Source organism: Phyllopteryx taeniolatus, chromosome 4 (genome assembly GCF_024500385.1).
Source record: "Phyllopteryx taeniolatus isolate TA_2022b chromosome 4, UOR_Ptae_1.2, whole genome shotgun sequence".
NCBI lineage: Eukaryota > Metazoa > Chordata > Actinopteri > Syngnathiformes > Syngnathidae > Phyllopteryx > Phyllopteryx taeniolatus.
Genome location: NC_084505.1, coordinates 28948122 through 28968270, shown reverse-complemented (window position 1 = coordinate 28968270; position 20149 = coordinate 28948122). Strand labels below are relative to the sequence as shown.

The window sequence follows — 20149 nt, the reverse complement described above, 5'->3', positions numbered from 1 at the left end:
GTACGCTCCAATCAAACATTCGCAACTATGGACACTTTAGAGCAGGGGTGTCAGACTCATTTTTGTCACGGGCCACATCGCAGTCATGACTTCCCTCGGAGGGCCGTACGACTGTGGACCCCTAGAAATGAAAGATTATCTCATATACTGTAATTACAGTATACACAACACATTGATGAATAACCAGTTTTGAAAGCTTTTACAATTAAGATAAAATACAACCATATTCAGCAAAAACCTTTTTTTAAAGCTCCGTTTTAAGGTCATGTTTTACAGCATTTACGGTCTGTGGCACCCCAAGGTGGCCTCGGCGCTGCAAGCGAGCCGATCACCCGTGGTGCGGAACTCGGTTCTGAGGGCTTGGAGCATATTCAAGGCTGCAGAACGGAGCGTGCGTGAGGAACTAACCTAATTTATGTCCACCTAGTTTGGCGAATATTTAACATAAATGTTTTTACCTATTTGACCTTCAGGCTTAAAAACAGTGTGAGGGCAGATAATGTTCACCGTTGCCATTTTAAAACCTACACAAAGGTGTGCAACACGTCATTTGCTAACAAATGATCATTTAATAAGAACACTTACAGAACATTTTGTTGTTGTAGAACTCCGAAAAGTGTGTCTACGACATTCATGAAACACCAGAAGTTACAGAAAACAAGAATATAAATTAGTTATTATTAGAAAACAATCGCTCATCATGGGCATGGTTGCTAAGTAATGCACGTTACACAATAAAATTGATCAAAACAAAATTAGCATTATAACCAGATTCACACTCGAGCTGTGAAACATCGGCTCATTAACCATTATCATCATTAAACAATACGTAACATATTCTTATCACGTTGATGCCATACAAAACATTGGCAAAAGCACTTGGCATGTTTCAAATTCATGCAAATCACATGAGCGAGCTCGGCCATCTTCTAATTGGGCTCTTTCTTACATTGAAGATATTTGGAGTATTGTTTTGGTCTTAATTAACGCAATTTGCTTTTTCACAAAAAGAGTTCATTATATACAGTATAAGTACATTTAAAAATACTAATAATATAATGCAGCGGTAGCTACTCCAAGGTAATTACAATTACTTCTCTGTTCAAGTTTATAACCTACAATATCTGAGTCGGTGTGAGGCCGTGCGACATGAATTGTGGTCGACTTTCAATCTCATGAGAGAACAGTAAGAACTACCGTCCCTTTGGTCTTCTTGAGAAGGTCCACAGCTTGGGCGTGGGTCACGCCTTCCAGGCACTGCCCGTTCACCGCGATGATCTGATCGCCTCGTTTCAGCCGCCCGTCCTCAATGGCCGCTCCCTGCAGAGCACAATCGTCACCGTGACGCCTCTCAAAGGTCACAAACGACACACTGCGTCCACGCCTGTGATGAATCGTAGGTGAGCAACTCAATGTATATTGGAGTCGGTAACCTGTGGACTAATGATAATCGATTTCATCAAGCCTCCCCACTAATATTTCATTGAAACAATTAAGGGTATACAAATGTATTAGATTTATTTATCTGCTTTGTGTTCAATGAAATTGTATACATTTGCAAGTAAACTGAGTCAAAAAAATCTTTTAATGGACAATGGGTGCATTTTCGGCTCAATGAAGGTCGGGAGCCATTGACCAGCCAGGACATCGTGCGTGTTCCGTGAGTGCTAATCTTTAACATTGTTACAGTTGTGTGCATTGGTTGCACACGGAAAATATCATACAGTGTTTATTTTAAGATATGATAATATTTTTCTGACAGAGCCAAATAAAATCAATATTTAAGTCTCAAATGTTGCTGTTAGTAAAACATATAATGAATGAATAACAGTGGGTCTAATTGTGGCCTGTGTCTGACCTTGTTAAAGATCGTTTTGATATAAATGGGCAGGTCGCCATGCGGGCTCCCGAAGCCTCCCACGATGCTGAAGCCCAAACCCGAAGGGTCTCGATCAAGACTGACAGTCTTGTATATCCGAGTGCTGCGGGCAGACAATGCAAAAACATATTGTTCACTTTGTGTTTCCTTTAGCTCTGCACATCAACACTTGATGTATCTCTACTCACTAGGACTACTGAATGGGGTTCTAAATACTGTACGACCAAGTGAGGTCACTAAAGCTTCCTACCAGAGGTTGTTGTGAAAGCACGGCAGGCCACTACGCTGGCCTGACGCTCGCTCGTGTACACCCCTGCGATCGTGAGGACCGCGTCCAGCTGCCACCTACAGTTAAACACACAAACACTTTCTGTTTCTGCACATTTATTAGGGGTGCAAAGGAGAGATGGACGATGCTCACTTGCAAGCACGGGGGGGCGTAGGTTGATGATCATTTTGAGGATTCACCATGAAAATGGGTGCTCGCTGCTTTCATTATATTTGAACTACAATTCTCCTTTTGGAGTAAAGTGAAGCATCAGAGTTTAAAGCATGTCTACTTTAAAATTATTTTGTTGGGCTGTTTGCAGCCGGCACGGTGGAAGACTGGTTCGCACATCTGCCTCACAGTTCTGAGGACCGGGGTTCAAATCCCGGGCCTGACTGTGTGGAGTTTGCATGTTCTCCCCGTGCCTGGTTGGCTTCTCTCCGGGCACTCCGGTTTCCTCCCACATCCCAAAAACATGCGTGGTAGGTTAATTGACAACTCTAAATTGCCCGTAGGTGTGAATGTGACTGCGAATGGTTGTTTGTTTGTTTGTGCCCTGCGATTGGCTGGCAACCAGTTCAGGTTGTACCCCGCCTCCTGCCCGATGATAGCTGGGATAGGCTCCAGCGCACCCGCGACCCGCGTGAGGATAAGCGGTAAAGAAAATGGATGGATGGATGGATGTTTGCATTTCTCAAAGTTGTAGGTTGTAGTTGTTTTGATTTGTAAATAGATTATATGTTCTTGTCAGTAGTCCCCTACAGTATGTACTGGTCACCATTTTCATTGTCTGATCAACAACAGTATTGACTTGAATTGAATTTGAATTTTTAAAAATTGAATTCTTTATTTCAAACACAGTAACAGAAAAACAACAACAACAAAAAAAAAGATTTAAAATAAATAAATAAATAAATAAAGTTAAATTATACGTATTTGAATAGATGTATTAAGAAGTAAAACTTGATTTTAAACCACGTGCTATCAAGGGAAGATTAAAGTCAGCTCGCTATCACTGGTAACTACTGGGAAATGACTACACACTGCCAAATGCAAAGGTTATGGAGGTTTTTTTCCCCCATTCTATTCTGAATAAGAATATGCTCTAATGTCGTTGACTTAAACACGTCTTGATATTGTGGCGCAGTAAACGGTGACATTACCTGCAGGGTGACAGCGCCAATGGCGTTCTTCAGCAAGACTCCAGCCTGGATGTCAGTCATCCCCTCCATGGAGACGCCATTTATACTGAGGATCCTGTCTCCTGGCTGAGGGGAACACAGGATACACAAGGATGCACCCTACCGCTTTTCCGAGGACATTTCAGTGACTAAACTTGCAACTTCTTCAAACATTTCCCTGTAAACAATTAGTCAACTGCGGACACGTCTAGTGTCGTTTGAAATATTGATCAATCGTCTGATAAATATGCATGAGTAGCACCTCTTGCGAGAAATAAAGTTGGCAGATGAGTCGCCACAATTTGACGACGGTGACAGATGTCTGTCCCTGCTACATAATTTAGACACGCACCCATGCGCACGCGCGTGCCCACATGCACACACAAACACACACACACACACACCTTTAATTGCTGTGTTTTGGCAGCTGATCCACTCGTATCCATGGTTGCAATAAAAAGAGGTAAGTTGCCATGGGGACTGCCCACTCCTCCTGCTAAAGTGATGCCAAGGGAGTCACGTGGCCCCTGTGATGATGCGACACACACACATGCACACACACACACAGTATGTTGGACTCATTTTGTTGAACACACTATTTATTCTTCTATACTCATGTACCCTCAAATGGGTCTTAAGTTTCTCTTGCACACTAGGGAGCACTTGCAAATACGAATGAATTGAAAGAGTCACTAACCTTTTTAATAACTACTTTTCTGTAGTCAGGGCAGTCCTCAAATGCTGCTGGAGCAGAAAGTGAGCTGAGTTAACTTTGTGCGCTTTCATTCATCATGATACTATCCTTCTCAAAATCTTTTTTTTTTTTAGTATACAGGTATTTTATATCATTGTGATTGATCGTGGCAAATAGTACATCTGAATACTCACTGTGGCTATCTGTTCTGTATTCTGTCTCCCTCTGTTGGCCGACAGAAGCATTGGATCCACTCGAGGGTGTCAAGGTGGAACAGTCTGAGTCTTCGCTCTGGATAAAACACAACTTAAAGTACTCCTACATTCACAAAGTAACATTGTTAAAATAGTGAATGTGGAGAATGCGTACACTGCAGGCATGTTTCAAATGAAATGAAAAAGGTTGGTTAAAAATAATTCTCCAATGATAGAAGCAAATTGGCCATGCAAACAGTTTACCTGGTTCTGCTCTGGGTACTTCAGTCCCGCTTTAAAACGAGCCACCTCCAGGTGGAACACACCACTGCAATTCTGTTACATAAAAGTGAGTAATCCACAAACAACTAATGTTATGACACTGTAGTAAACACATTATGTGAACAAGTTTAAATCTGCCTGACCTGTAGAAGCCTCTCTGCAAGGTCTTGTGATTCCGCACGGATGTCCTCCCCGTTGATTGACAGAATCTGGTCACCTGGCAACAACCTGCCATCCAAATCCGTCACGCCTCCTTTGATGATGTCTGACACAAAGATGCCGGTGTCATTACTGTTGGGAGAAAACAGAGGTCAAAGCTGTGTCAGTGGCACGAAAAGAGAATACTTGATGGGAACTGAAAGCAGGCTATTTTGCATAATGTCACACTTATGTACATGAAGCACCATAAAAAAATCAGCACTTATCTCGAATCATTTGTCGCATGTCAGAGATGCAGTGTGACTATGAACTGCCTCTCCTGCTGCTATGGTTATTACAGGATGGTGCAGTATGATTTCAATACAGTTCATCCAAGCAGTCTCAAAACCATGATGCCCCCTCCACCATACTTTTGGTTTTGGTGGTGATGTGCTGTGCTTTTTTTCCCCCACCACACACAAACTCAACTTTGGTTTCATCTGTCGACACCACAGCGCAATAGTTTGCCAGTAGTGGTTGGGAAAATCCAGGTACTCTTTTGCAAACTTCGAACCTGTAGCATTGTTTTTTTTTTTTGGACAACGGTGGCTTCCTCTGTGGCGCACTCCAATGACATCCATTCTTGTTTAATGTTTTACTTATTGTAACATTGTCAGCAACGATATTAACATGTTCCAGAGATTTCTGTCAGTCTATTGCCGACAAGCCTAGAATTATTCTCCATCTCATTGATCAATTTACAGCATAATGTAAAAAGCGTCTTTGCAGTCATCTTTAAAGGAGAAGTCATCAACTTAGATATTCACATACTTTTTCCAACCTGCACTTTGAATGTTTGCATGGCGTGTCCAGTAAAATCATGAAATTATTTTTTTTTGCGTGGCATTAGTTTAGGCAGACTGTGTTTGTCTATTGCCGTGACTTACTGTAGATGATAAGATCACATTTTATGACCAATTAATGCAGAAATCCAGGTCATTCCAAAGGGTTCAGATAATTTTTCTCACAACATTAAAGCTAAAAGCGCTCAGCAGAATTTACGATAGAGGTGTTAAAAAGATTTATATTCTGTTCACAACATACTAATAAAAAAGATTTTATTCTGATTTATTCTCAGACCTGAAACTGGACCTCACTGCTCATGTAAAATTTAGGTGGAAATAAAAAAGGTGTAAATTTTTATCAAAAAGAGAAAACTAACTGACAGATTTCCTAAAACAGGCTTTTAGAACAAGAACATCCTGTTCCTTGATGATCAGTTGAAAATGAAATGTAGAGATCTTATCTTATATTACCTTAAATATGTAAATTAAAATGTTATCCCTGTTACTTGAGACGTTCAAATCAAAATTAATTCATGAACTACATAGGAATTTGAAATGTTGTTAGCGGTACCAAGAAAGGTAAAAGGTGAGAGTGCAGTAGTTGAAAGTTAGGCTCCACATTGAAAGACGTGGATCAGTTCCACATGGTGACAGCTTTATCAATACTGTTCTTAGGTCACAGCCATCACTCATCACATCACATGCGACATAATCGGGCAACTCATAAACAAAAAAAAATAACCTCATCCATCAACTGCAAGCATCAACATGAAAACTTCCTCCACCTGTCTTCTCGGATCAATAAACTCACAGTCAAAGGTGAGAAACTATTTCAGATAAGAAAACATGTCCAAATATCATAAAGACACACCATTTAAAACTAGAAATGTGTGGTTGAAAATGACAACAATGCATCCCATTAGGTATTCTCCCATTGTTTAGGATACAGTATATTGTAACATAAAATGTACTGAACAAAATCTCAGATCCAATATAAGGTCAGCTCAAATGAAACTGGTGACTGTCTTCAAATGTCATTGAATTATTAAGAAAAAAATCTAAATGTAAATGATTAACTAATGATCCATTGCAGACATATACTGTACCTCCTTTAGAGGTAGCGTAATACTGATCGGCATACCTTTTACCCACGGTGGTGAAGCCCAGGCCTTTGACAGGATGAGGCCTCAGGACAAGAGCGAAGACATCCCACAGGTCCTCCTCCCTGTAGGCCGCCCGGTGCCTGAAGACACGCAGCTGAACGCGTTGGGTGGTGAGTCTCAGCACGCTAATGGCCTCATCGTGAGTGGCCTGCCTCAGGTCGATGCCGTTGACCTGAAGCAAAGAAACAGAGCGATATGGGACTATGAAATATCCTTGAATCACGACCTACAAAAACTCAAACATAACCACTGTTAACAAATGCACCAATAAGTGCATTCACATTCTGGAATTAGTATTCTTCATTCGGGACCACAAAGTCAGATTTGTGCAAGCAACATTTCAATTCAATTTGGTGAAAATGTTTTTTTTTTTCCTTTGGATGGTGTTACCTTGGCTGACTTTCAAGTATAACAAATAATTGTTGCTTGTACCTCGAATATCTGGTCTCCAGCCTGCACCCGTCCATCTCTTTGCGCTGCTCCTCCATCATTCACCTCGTGGATAATTACTGACCCCTAGTGGAAAGAATTTGAAAATACACTTACTACTTTACTGCAATTGAATGTTCTTAAACACAGACAGACAGTCAGTGTCTGTTATTAAGGAGAGAAAGAAGAACACTTTAAAAAAGGTGACACCGCAATTATTCATTATCACGCTCACCAGCAGAGTGTCACATCCGCCAACAATGCTGAGACCCAGGCCTAGGTTTCCTTTAACAATCTCGATGGTGGTTTCTTTGCCAGCCACGATGAGGCATTTGAGAGGGTCTGACGTTGAAGTGGAAGCCAGCCAATCAGAACGCTCACTGGGCGCGGTCGGCTTCGCACTGATGACCACGGAGGTGGAGAAGTCCGGAAGGGGCGGCGCCGCATGATGAGGCTTTGATGAGGAGGACGAAGTAGATGATCTAGCCTCGGGGCAGCTGACAGACACTTTGAGGGTGGGCTGGTGTAAGAGGAGGAGAAGAGGAGTAAACTGTCAATAATTAAATCAACTTGATGAAATCTTCCAATGAAGGAAGCTTTGCACTTGGTCGGCCCCAGCCTCGTCATTCACTGCTTTGACATTGTTCCCAACATTTCCCCAGATGTTCTGCAAACAGAGTTTTATGCATTGAAGACCAGTGACATATACGGGAATTTACGTCACACAGGAGTGAGATTAAAATTCAAACACCCTCTGGCCAAATATCTCAATAGCGGTAGCCTAAGGCCCAACATAAAAGCTTCTTAGCGCATGATGACGTCATGAGTCGAGCACGGAAACCACAAACTCAAGGTTAATCTTGGTAGAATTTGGACTAGAAATAGCAAGGGAGTACTCTCATCATAAGAACCTTTACAGTTGCATACATAGAGCACTGACATGGCTCTCATCATTCTATTGCATTGGGACGCCCTACGGCAAGATAAAATACGGATTTGGAAATAAAAGCTTCTTCCAACAAGACTGTTGTGTCTGTGGGAATCTTTTGTCATTTGTCATTTGCGAGGTCCGAGGTCACGGATGTCGGACCTGTCTGTTCTAGTTCATCCGAAAAGGGGTTCGTACTGGAACAAAAAAATCCCTGTCGATATAATGGACTTGATAGCAATTATAGCATCATTTAAGCAAAAGAGCAGATGGAACTACAGATTGCGCAACCGGTTTAGGTAATAAATACTGATAGAAAAGCTTAACTGAAGTTATAATCCACTGGGCATTTAAAAGTCCCCTCTTCAAAGTGAACTTTCATTTTGGGCAGCCTCTCACTCATTCTTTTCTCTCCCTTATTCATTTCCTCCCTCCATCGCTATCCATTTAAGAGCCGCCTTCGGTTCCGTGGTCTCGGCTGTCCGGACCACGGAACCGATTGTCGTTCCCAGGCTGATGATTCCATCGGGTGAATATGAAAACAGACATAGTGACGTGCGATGCCACCAACAAATGCGATTTGGTTTGCTGTGCAGGCCTACTTGGACTTATCTCACTTTGGCGTTGCTGAATGCAAAGTAGAAATACAGTGGCTTTTTACTGACTGGTGGACCCACTGAGTGCTACAGGTCCACCGGTTATGGGGTGCAGTTAGGGTCCTGGTTCAAGATACCTTATGAACCCTTTTATTGCCACGATTTTAAACTTGACATGCATTTCTCAAAATCTTTCCTCTGCATTTAACCCATCGTAGTAGAATTCACAGTAACCACACACCAGTAGTGACACATTAAATTAAAGTGCTTTACATCCGGCAATGAAACCTCAGCCATGAATGTGTGAGGGGTACAAAGCCCTTCGGTTTTAACTTTCATGGTCTTAACTGTTCAACGATATGTCAGGTATTTAATTATTTGAGCCAAATAAAGCTAAGGACAATAATTACCGCTGTAAGTCACCATACCTGTGATGGGACGACATTGTGGGCGTCAATAATAGAGTTTCCTTTATAAACTCCAGAGTCAGTCTGGCTGTCATCGCCCTCAGTTGTGGAGCAGCTATGGCACATTTGCCCCTCTGTTTTGTGTCTGTAGAAACAACATACAGTATAATCGAATATGGTCATTGGGATCAATATTGTATGCGGCTCAGAAAAGGTTTGAGGGGCCTCGCCTGATGAGAACGATCTTGACTTTCGAAGGAGCATTGTCGATGATGGCGGAGGCATTCTTGTGACTGCGTCCATACAAGATCTGACCGTTGATCTATAAATCAAAACAACCAGTTGTGTGCTTTTCCCATCCATCACCACATGCATCTGATTTCTGTCATCTCCTTCTCCTTTTTCGTGTCAATCATTCGCTTCCTACACAACCCTCCCCAACTCAGCTTCTGTTCCTCCATCACACATAGCAAGAATTCCGAATGGCAACCAATCTTTCAAGAGGTCATTTTTCCTTATCGGTCTAGTTTCTATTTTGGTCTTATCATCTTTTAGATCTGTACAGTGGATCTTGATACGAATCAGAAATTTTGTGGAAAAAGGTTCCTCTAAAGCATAGGTGTCAAACTCAAGGCCCGGGGGCCAGATGCGGCCCACCACATTATTTTATGTGGCCGGCGAAAGCAAATCATGCTCGTCAACTTCCGTAATTTTTGCTCAAATCCAAATTCCAAATTGTCATAATAATAAACAGGCGGCACGGTGGCCGACTGGTTAGAGCGTCAGCCTCACAGTTCTGAGGACCCGGGTTCAATCCCCGGTCCCGCCTGTGTGTAGTTTGCATGTTCTCCCCGTGCCTGCGTGGGTTTTCTCCAGGCACTCCGGTTTCCTCCCACATCCCAAAAACATGCATTAATTGGAGACTCTAAATTGCCCGTAGGTGTGAATGTGAGTGCGAATGGTTGTTTGTTTGTATCTGCCCTGCGATTGGCTGGCAACCAGTTCAGGGTGTACCCCGCCTCCTGCCCGATGACAGCTGGGATAGGCTCCAGCACGCCCGCGACCCTAGTGAGGAGAAGCGGCTCAGAAAATGGATGGATTGATGGATAATAATAAACAATAATGTTGAGATATTGCATTATTCTGTTACCAAACCCTTCTTCTACAGTAACTTAAACAATACTTGAACAAACTATTATCCTTGCCTTCTGATTTCAAAAGTAGTTATCCCTCAATTTGTTGTGTAATGGTAATAATATGATGTGGTGATTAAACATTTATATGGTTTCACTGTTCTAACGGCCCTCTGAGGGAAATCATAACTACAATGCGGCCCGACACAATCATGAGTTTGACACTCCTGCTCTAAAGAGTTTGAACTTTCTTCATTGATGACATCACAGGAGATGTCTGTATATCACATAAAACCTCAGCAGATCTCGCAAGACCTCAGTCCAGAGCGTTAATGGAATAACTCACAAGTATTTCGCTTTTTCTTGAGTTTTTGGGAAACATTTATCGCAAAAGATTGACGGCTGTCTTACATGACTACAGTACGTGCAAGATGTCAGCAGATAAGGACCTAAACCAAACAACCAAAAAAATGTGATGCTGACCAGCTTCTTGGAATGGATAAGTGTTCCACCTAAGAAGTTTGTGATCTCTTTTTTTGCAACACAATCCTCCTTTCCTGTCCTTCTTACCTCTAGTAGCTCGTCCCCCACCCATATTCGCCCATCTAAGCCAGCAGGTCCTTGAGGGTCTACGTCCTCCACGTAGACGCTCATGCGGGCCCTGGAGCCGTCCTTATTGCCTGCAAGGCGGATTCCCAAACTATGGTCTGCCGTGTGCTTCTCCAACTCAATCATATGGAGCTTCCCCGACAGGCTGCCATAACGCTGAAGCATCTTTTCTGAAGAGTGGCGAGACAAAGAAAAAAGACATTGTTAGGAGAAGAGTAGACGATGGCAAAGCTCAAAAAGTGCAGCAAGGTGGCGATAATGAGTGACACTTCATGTGGAGAGGAAGCGGCACACTCCAGGGGTGCTTGTGTGGGTGTGTGTTGCAGCAATTTGTCTGGAGGGGATGATGTCAGACGTGCTGTCAGAATGCTGAAAGATGACTGTGTTCAATGCAGAATGCACATAGCAACAATGACAAATGTGTGTGGCTGGTGCGTGAGAGATGTGCGTGTCCGCGTGCGTCTGTGCACTTCATCATTGCAATCATAGTCACATACGAGACACACGAGCGTGGATGCTCGTTTATCTGTGGATTTATCCTGGTTTCATGATGTTTCATTGAATGCAATTTATAAAGCACAACTATCTGCTACATTTGCTGCTATTCAAAAGGAGATGCTATTTCCTACCCTTGGTAGAATGGGTACAAGTGTGAAAAACTCACATCAAGTGTGAAAAACTCACATCAAGTGTCAAATACTATCACTCAACTAAAACTATAGCATTTCCATCTCATCCCATCTTGTCCCGGAGGACAAGCAGCTGGTGCGCATGCATGTAGTGTTTCATCTATTGGGCCGGCATGCGCATTTCACTGTCCCCTTTCATTTTTGCAAGTCCGAGTGAACAGGGATTGTTCTTACAGCACTGGCAGCTTGATATTGGACTTCTCAAAAAGTGAAAAAAAAACAAGTCTGGGCAGAGACATGGATGGATGGACAAAAAGTCAGACAAACACCCCCCAAAATCTGGTAGAAAATGTTCCCAGAAGAGCGAGAGCTGTTACAGTGGCAAAGCAACGCCACATTTTCTTTCATTTTCGTAATGATGATGTGTCCCAATACCTTTGTTCATGGCATTCACATACTGCGTGTGTGCTCAGTGCAAAGTTTGCTTACTTCTCCCAGTGTTGTCCAGATCGTCAGCGGCTGCAGTGTTTGGTGCCTTGACAGTCACGGGGCTTCGCCGCGCTGCTCGATTGGAAGTCTGCTGAGGCACCTTGGGAAAGGTTTTGCATTATTGAACAGGCTGTTGGAGATGCCTCGGGGGATTCTTGAGGCACGAGTTGGACTACCCCTCAGGCCTGTTCGGCATGCTTGTGGGAGGAAAACTGACGCCCAGGATGCATTAATGTGTGCTATTTCAATGCAGGTTATAAATAACATGAAAGATGACCAAAATCATGCATCACTTTTTGAACACCATTTACAAATGCATGCAAACTTACATCAAAAGAGCACACTGTTTATTCTAGCGAGTTATGAATCTCCATCAAAGAGCGAAAACAAAGGGTTCGAACAAACAAGGTAGCTATGAGGGACTTTGAACAACAAGGGCTCTATCCACAAATATGTACGTTAATTAAAAATTGGGGGAAATTGGCTTGGCGCAGATGCTATTGCAGAGCTGCTTTTATTTAGTATCTTGTTTTTCCCTGATGATGCGCACACTAAACAAGGTACTAACCTTAAATGGAGTAGGGGGGAATGGGTTTGGAGGGGGGAGACTAAGGGCCAGACCAGTAAGATGCTGCACTTCCTATGATTGTGAGGGGAGACACAGACACTGGCTCTAAATAATGCATCATCACCATTAAAAACAAATAATAATAAAAATAACAACAACCCTCCACAGCACCCTCACTTGTCAGAAATGCCATGTAGGAGTGAATGACTCATCACTATACACAGAAGTCTCAATACACCACAGTCCAGCAGAAGTGGAGGAGGAGAAACATTACATCACAGCCCGCCTTGAAAAGTTGTGGTTGAGAACTTAAAAGCTGATAAAAATAGCTCCTTTCCAAACTTTTTTTCCAATACAATCTTAAAGACACGGCAAATATCACATCACTGGCAAACAATGCTTTTACCTGGCTATTGTGTGAGTTGGATGGCATGATGGGAGTTAGTCTTTCATGGTTGGGAAGCAAAGGGGTCTATAGAAAAAACAAAAAAATCATACTGTAGATAGATAGAGTAGCTACCAGTGGTGGCTGGCTGATAGAGATTGTAACTGTGTCATCACCTTCCTTGAAGACAAAAAAAATATATATATATTTATAATAAAATAAAAATATTTCAATATATATGTACAGTATATCTATTTTTTTATGAGCAGTACGAGTAGTACATAGGTAATGATGAGTACATTTATTTTCATTCATCTGTTGTCTGACACAATATCCAAATATATTTCCCCACTGACTCTTGTTCAAAGTTGTATATAGAAAGAGTATATACAAAGTATATACAGCAGTGGTTCTCAAACCTTTTATGCCAAGTACCACCTAAAAAAATACTCTATATAAATACCACGATCACAACCAACATAGCTAAATAGTAGCTTAGTAGGCCTAAGTTGTCATAAAAAAAGAGACAGATGAGAAGTTTTATTCCCAAAAAGTATATTCAGTATTATTGTAAGCCACTGTAACCGTATGCACAGTTTGATTATTAACAATGCGCTTAAATATACACCACCAAAGGAAAAAAGGAACATTCAAAAGGAAAATTCAATTAAAATATATTTCACAAAAAACGGTCAATTAAAATTTTACCTTAAATTAAAAAAAAAAAAAACTGTTCCTAAAGATTAAATGCAAATGTACTGAATTTTAAAGTAAAATACAACTGAACTGTACTTAGGGAGTGTTTTTTTTTTTGGGATAACACTAGAGGGAGCCCACATACCACCAGTGGTGCATGTACCACACTTCAAGAATCACTGATTTTTAAGCCCCCCCCGCAACCCCCTGGAGAAAACTTATGCAGCTGACACTGGTAGCTACTGCAGATAGCTGAAGGTGATAGCTAAATTAGGTCAGCAACATACCAGGTACAGCTCTCCGTAAGATGCTGTCATTGCAAATATGTATAAATATTCCAAATACATATGTGTACAAATGACAGGTTGAGATGACAGATTTTAATATTAATAAGATAAATATGGATGAATGTAGGGAAATAAAGATACATAGGGAATGAGAAATTAATGAAGTGGAGCCACAAAGGACTCAGTTGTGACGTGTGTTGCATGCACGCAATGCTAAATACTTAAGACATCAATAAGAGGCAAACAGTGTGTGAAGTTAAAGCTGCAGTCTACCTGTGCTCCCCGTTGTCTGGACTGAACCAGCATTTCCACACAGTCTCCTGCCCTGCGGATAGCCTCCACCGCCTGCTCGTGGCTGGCATCGCTCAGGTCCACGCCGCACACCTTTAAAGGGCCATCAACACACAGCATCGGTGTCAATAAACACACTTACACACTTGGCCACAGCGTTAATTACTGCTGCACATGAAGCGCTCCAATACAAGAGCTGGGTGTGCATTTGGGAATGTTTTGACTGAATCAAACCATATCTTTATTTATAGATGAAATTTGACCAACACCCCTCGCATTTATTCATTTGCATTTTTAAAAGTTTTAGAAAATGCAAACCATCTCAATAGGACTGGTTCCAAAGTCTAAGCTGTGCGTCAAGGCAAGCCCAACCTTTCATTTTCATTTCATTAATTTCACTGCCAGTCTCTGGTACCTGTACATATTTTGTCCTTTCCATGCTAAAGCGTCTCCCACACCCATACAGGCACACACACATACCTCTAATATCCTGTCTCCGACCTGGATGGTGCTGTTGTGTGCTGCTGGGCTATCAGAGCTGATGTGCTTGATGAAGATGCCACGCATCATCTCGCCACCGCTCAGCCTCTGGCCCATGCCTTTGCCTCCCATAATGCTGATGCCAAGGGACTGGCCCGGCGCTCGAGTAAGCTGCACACTACAACAACAGTCAAATACACAGTACATACACAACAGTACTCCATGGATACTATTAAGAAATCCACCAAGAGTAAAGTGCTATACTGATGTTGGAAAACCCTGCAGGATTTTGTCCAACTTTACCAAACTCAAATTCAAGCCCATGAATATAAAAACTCTTATTATTATTTCACATTTAAAGAGATGTATTTTGCTTTAACAATAACATTCACATTTGTAATAGCCAAGGGAGAAGAAATGGTGTGCATGAAAGGAAAACGTGAATTTTTATGTTGAGGTGCTCTAGTTTTATGCCCATATGTTGTACAATGGAAACTCAAGAAAGTTGACTTTATAATTGTTTGAATCCATTATCTCCCATAGGAAACAATGGAAGCTAAATGCACCAGTTCTGTTGTCATCATAAAACAGTTTTAGGTTTATTTTAACATCCGTAACAGTCAGAACTTTGTGCAAGAGAGACAGCCATGGTGTCTATCAGCTGTATGGGAAGAAATGGGCACTTTGTAGTAGCATACAGAGTGCAATGACGCATTCGATCGCTACATCTGGTAACAATGCCCAAGGCAGAATTATACACTCTGTCCAGCTTTCTAAGGTTCTGATCAGGTGCATGCATGCAGAGTAAATCACCATAATCTAGCAGGGGAACAAAAGTGGTCGCGATAAGGTGACTCCTAACTTCAAGTGAAAAGTAGGCCCTGTTCCTAAAAAAAGAAAGAAAGTGAGTTTAAGCTTCAATCTCCAAACAATTTTATCTGTGTGTGATTTAAATGTTAGGTTCTCATGCACTGCGATGCCGAAGTACTTGTAAGAGGTGACCCTTTCGATTTCGATCCCTTCTGGAAACAATAGTTTAGGAAGATCTGCTGGAGGTCTTTTCCCATTAGAGAAAAGCAGATATTCTGATTTGTCAGCATTTAGCACAAGCCTAAAATGAGTAAGGTGGGACTGACCAATAACAAAGGCAGATTGCAAGAACTCCAAAGTTTTCACAACACAAAACTATGAGCAGTAAATAGCATAGAAATGGTGAGCAGCATTTGACAGGTTGTTACAAAGATCATTTACATAAATGGAGAAAAGTAGAGGTCCCATTACAGAACCTTGGGGTACACCCTTAAGTACAGGGAGGAAAGTGAATGAAAAACCAGCCGACTGGTCACACTAGGATCTACCAGTCAGGTAACTTGAGAACAATGAAACAGATAACCCGTACTTGCAAAGACACCCAATGGCTTGGTCAACAGTGTCAAAGGCTTTGGATAAGTCTATAAACAGAGCTGCACAGTATGTCTTCCAGTGTACAGCCTCAGTGACATTGTTGAAAACTGTAAGGACGGCATTAATAGCGCTGTGTTTCTTGCTACAGCCTGACTGGTAATCTGGAGAGCAGACCATGTGTGTCTAAGTAATCTTTACGCTGCTCACTACTTAGTTTCTCAAGAACACACAACTTTGAGATTGGTCTGTAGTTGTTAAGAGATGATGGATTACCCACTTTTAACAGGGGGAGAATGTACGGCAATTTCCAAATCAGGGGAATCTTATTGAATGTCATGGTGAGATTAAAAGTATAATTTTAGGGTTCAGCAATAAATATCAGCAGCTGCCTTTAAAAAAAATGAGGCTCCAAATTGTCAAAGCCTGCCGATTTATCAAGTTTGAGATTCTTTAGATTCTTCTTTTTCTATGCACCCTCTACCTCTACCCCAGATGACACATGATGCAATGTTGAACATGCACAAAGAGGTGTGTGTGTGTGTCTGGAAGGTGAGTCTTCACATTACCGCTAAGCACATCTTAATTGGCTGTAAACGTTCAACAGTGCTTCGTTATAAAATGTTGTAGCAGCTTGGAGAGACGTGTGTACTACTTTTCTACAAGTTAAATTTCAGGTTTTGTGTTCATGATCACTTTGACTCCCCACCATCACTAGTACCCTTCTGTGCCGGTAAATAATGCAATTCATGCCTTAGATGGTTTGGAATTCATGGAAGGTTTGAGACTTTTAGAAACACATACATTTTTGTATCCCAGCATCTTAGAAACAAACTTCACATAGCAAGTAACTTTAAAAATAAATTTTATATTTCAAGCACTTTAGAGCACTTTATAAAAAAGGAAGCACTTTTCGAACCTTGAAAAGACAACATTAAAATTGAAGAATGTCGAATATGCGTGGGAACGCTATGCACGTCTTTCTCCTGTCTGCCTGATGAAGGCCTATTTGGCTTGAAACAGTACAGTGAACATTTACAGGAAGGAGAATTAATCCAATGCTATTTATTTTTTCCCTTTCAGCTTTCTGTATTCGCTGCCTTGGGCTGATTAAGTCAAAACAATAGAAGATCATACCTGCCTAGGGGAGACGCACAAAAGCGTCTTTTTGCACACAGTGGAGCTTATGTGATTTATTCAAGTGGGATTCAGTCATAAATACCATAAGAACAGCTTGAGAGGGGTGTTAGTAATATGTGTTTAGTCTGCTCTGTGTTTTGAGCACAACCTGAACACACTGACGGATAAAAGACATGAGGGCTGAATATAAGGATATCGACACAAAAAAAAAGAAATACAATGTGTTGCATTAATATGAACACATATTAATGGAAAGTAAATACATTAAGTCAGATCACAGATTCACTGACCTTCTAGGTCCATCCCAAGACACAGGGGTGCGACAATGAACATCTTCGTCTGCCTCTTCGCTCCCATCCATCTTTATCGGCACTTTACCATCCACACCATTCTCCTCCTTTTTCTCCTTTTTGTGAGGTAGACATTTTGGAAGCTGACAACTGAGAGGAAACATACTGGTACTTTAACAGCTGAAAAGTGAATTACTGTACTTTTTATCAGGAAAATTAAGAGAAAATGCATTTACTCTAAATAATAATAGTGGAGCAAACCGGTTTTAAAGGTCAAGGTCAGTCAAATTTTGTGATTCAAGATCTTTTAAAATATTTTATGTTTCTATGGGAGACTGGAAAACAATAATACATATAATAATACATTTTAGAGACTTGAAAATAAATCATATTTGTGCAAAACATGCAATTTGATAATGCATTTTTAGGAATTAAAAGATAATAATTCTAACTGGTCATTACAACAAAACATAAGTAATGTGAATCATAAATAGGAAAACAGAAGCAACAAAGTCAAAAGACTGAAACACAATTTGGTACTGATGAAAATCAGGATTGTTTGGCATTGGGCTGTGCTGGACTGGCTTTCTTTTTAATTTATTGATGAAAAAAGAAAGAAAAAAGGAAACCGCAGCACTAACCAAGTCCTGCCAAAAAGTACCTTAGGCGGGCACAGTACTTTAGGTTCAAACACTCCTTAAATACTACATTTTGAGCCAGTGAGGTCACTGTGAGGTAGCGTATTTGTGTTTGCGAGACAGACTTTTTCATGAATATATTTAACGGTGGAGGCTGTATTAAGCCTGTTGAGGTGAGTGATGGCGTTGCTATTTGCACACCATGAACCTATGGCCAGTTAGCTTATACCGAAGTAGGCAGAACAAATAGTTCCAATTGGGCCGAAAGGGAGGGGAACATCTCCGAAAGGGGGAGAATGAGGATAGGATGAAGCCAGGAAGGAGAGGGGAAAATGAGGAGAGAGAGACAGAGAGAGAGAGAGAGGATGCAAGAAAGCGGACAAAGACAAAGTATTTGAAATATCACAGTGAAGAAAAGGCTGCAGAGAGAAATGGGAGCAAAGCAGGGGTGGTGAGGTGGTGGGGGGTGTCGGACGGAGTGATGAAAGAGAGAAAGAGAGAGAGGGGACGAGTCAGGGAGACGGAGTGAAAGCGGGGACAGACAGAAGCGAAACAATTCATTTTCGCTGACAGTCAGCAATGAGATCCATAAGCGAACGGCTAAATATAACTCAAGAGATTCAACATGCAGGCGGACAGAGAAAGAGAGAGAGACGCACACTAGCCACAAAGGATGGAAAAGAGAAAATATGGACTGGAGACTGGCACTGAGCAGACTCATGGATAGGGGTAATTAAAGTGTCACATAATAACTCAGAGCATTAGCGCAAGTGAGGCTGCTGGGAGAAAGTGAAGATGTGTGACGCGTTACACTCATAAATTCCTAAGGTGAACACATTAAACAATTTACATTCCCCATAATGTATAGCTGCACATTTCATAGTCTCTCTGCAGCAAACATATCAATATGTGATAGAACAGCAGCCTCGTGCGCCAACAAAGTCATAAAGCTGAGACAGGTTTATCTCGCACCGGGTCGGGATTTGGCGAGCATGAATAATAGGCTGGGAGCTGTGGAGTTTACATTACCTCCAGTCTGGAGCTGGACTCACACTAGGGACTGTGGCTGTGTCTTCTAATGGGAAGGATGTTTTGCCTGAGGCCAGAGCTGGAGCTGGAGTTTGACACTGGACAGAGGATCTGGCCAGAAAATTTTCTGAAGGTGGGGGAGGCGGTGTGGGCGAAGAAGGCGAGTCTTCTAGGATGGATGCCAGTGGGGGCAAACGCAGTCGGGTGCGGTGCGCATCCACCTGATGCGCCGGCACGTAATTTATACTAGGAGTGGAAGATGCGATGAAAACATAAAACAGTTACAAACGGGAACATACACTACATGGATGGACAATGTATATAAAAACATGACCGTAAAACATAAGTGCTCTCGAAATGACATATGCCCGTATATATTTGGGGATTAAAGGTTTGAGCTGAAACCTTGGCGGAGGACTTTTTGATAGCGGTGGTATATTGGATCTCACTGAATTGTGCTGGTGATGTACCTTATGCAGTGTTTGGTTAGTAGGTGTCTGTATATTCTGAAAAAACACATCCTGGGTTATTAACTTCTGATATGTAATAGAGTCAATGACAATTTCAAAATGTTTGAAAAGCTTAACTTGTACAAAGATGCATGATGTTATTTAATGCCAATTTCAAGGACACATTAAAAGCTCCCCGCCCCCACTTTCCTCCCTTCTGCCAGCGAACATGCTGTTGGAATCGTCTGAACGGGCCAATTTCCTGCTTGCGCTCATGATGGCAGATTGAATATGTGGCTACTAAACTGTTGTGACTGAGCCATGTGGACAGCCTGGCTTGTCTCGGCAGAAGCACCTTTTATAGTGGCAAGCCCTCACCCTTGCATGTCTGTCTTACTGGAAGGCTCATCTGTGTCCACTCCCTGCTAAGTTTGTCTGCAGTGCCGTCAGGAGGAGGCAGTGTGACCATGTGTGTGTGTTTGTGTGCTAAACCTTTGCGTGCATGGCTATTTAAAGTGTTCCTTTATTCCGAAGAGCGGTGTTCAAGGTGAGATGACAGATGAATTATTCAGAGATTTTTCTCGTAGCAGGAAACGGATGTTTTGGGAGGTTAGAGCAATGAAAGGCTGCA

General features: G+C 41.8%; 1 protein-coding gene across 8 annotated transcripts in view; it reads right to left on the bottom strand.

Moving 5' to 3' along the window:
• Positions 1–551: 551 nt before the first annotated feature.
• Positions 552–20149, bottom strand: part of si:dkey-92j12.5 (multiple PDZ domain protein) — a 48365-nt gene continuing 28767 nt past the window's right edge. For 2 of the 8 annotated variants that reach the window (XM_061771368.1, XM_061771376.1), the window contains 22 exons: positions 19070–19315; positions 17403–17552; positions 14572–14749; positions 14074–14184; positions 12839–12904; positions 12433–12504; positions 11865–11964; positions 10708–10916; positions 9235–9326; positions 9026–9149; positions 7309–7593; positions 7077–7160; positions 6623–6816; positions 4642–4789; positions 4481–4552; positions 4217–4340; positions 4026–4072; positions 3733–3855; positions 3311–3415; positions 2130–2224; positions 1859–1982; positions 552–1320 (listed from right to left, as the gene is read on the bottom strand). In XM_061771368.1, coding sequence (XP_061627352.1) covers positions 1174–1320; positions 1859–1982; positions 2130–2224; positions 3311–3415; positions 3733–3855; positions 4026–4072; positions 4217–4340; positions 4481–4552; positions 4642–4789; positions 6623–6816; positions 7077–7160; positions 7309–7593; positions 9026–9149; positions 9235–9326; positions 10708–10916; positions 11865–11964; positions 12433–12504; positions 12839–12904; positions 14074–14184; positions 14572–14749; positions 17403–17552; positions 19070–19315 — 2896 coding nt within the window. In that variant the 3' untranslated portion in view covers positions 552–1173. The remainder of the gene's footprint in view (positions 1321–1858; positions 1983–2129; positions 2225–3310; positions 3416–3732; positions 3856–4025; positions 4073–4216; positions 4341–4480; positions 4553–4641; positions 4790–6622; positions 6817–7076; positions 7161–7308; positions 7594–9025; positions 9150–9234; positions 9327–10707; positions 10917–11864; positions 11965–12432; positions 12505–12838; positions 12905–14073; positions 14185–14571; positions 14750–17402; positions 17553–19069; positions 19316–20149) is intronic. The other 6 variants (XM_061771369.1, XM_061771370.1, XM_061771371.1 and 3 more) reach the window with 6 other exon arrangements.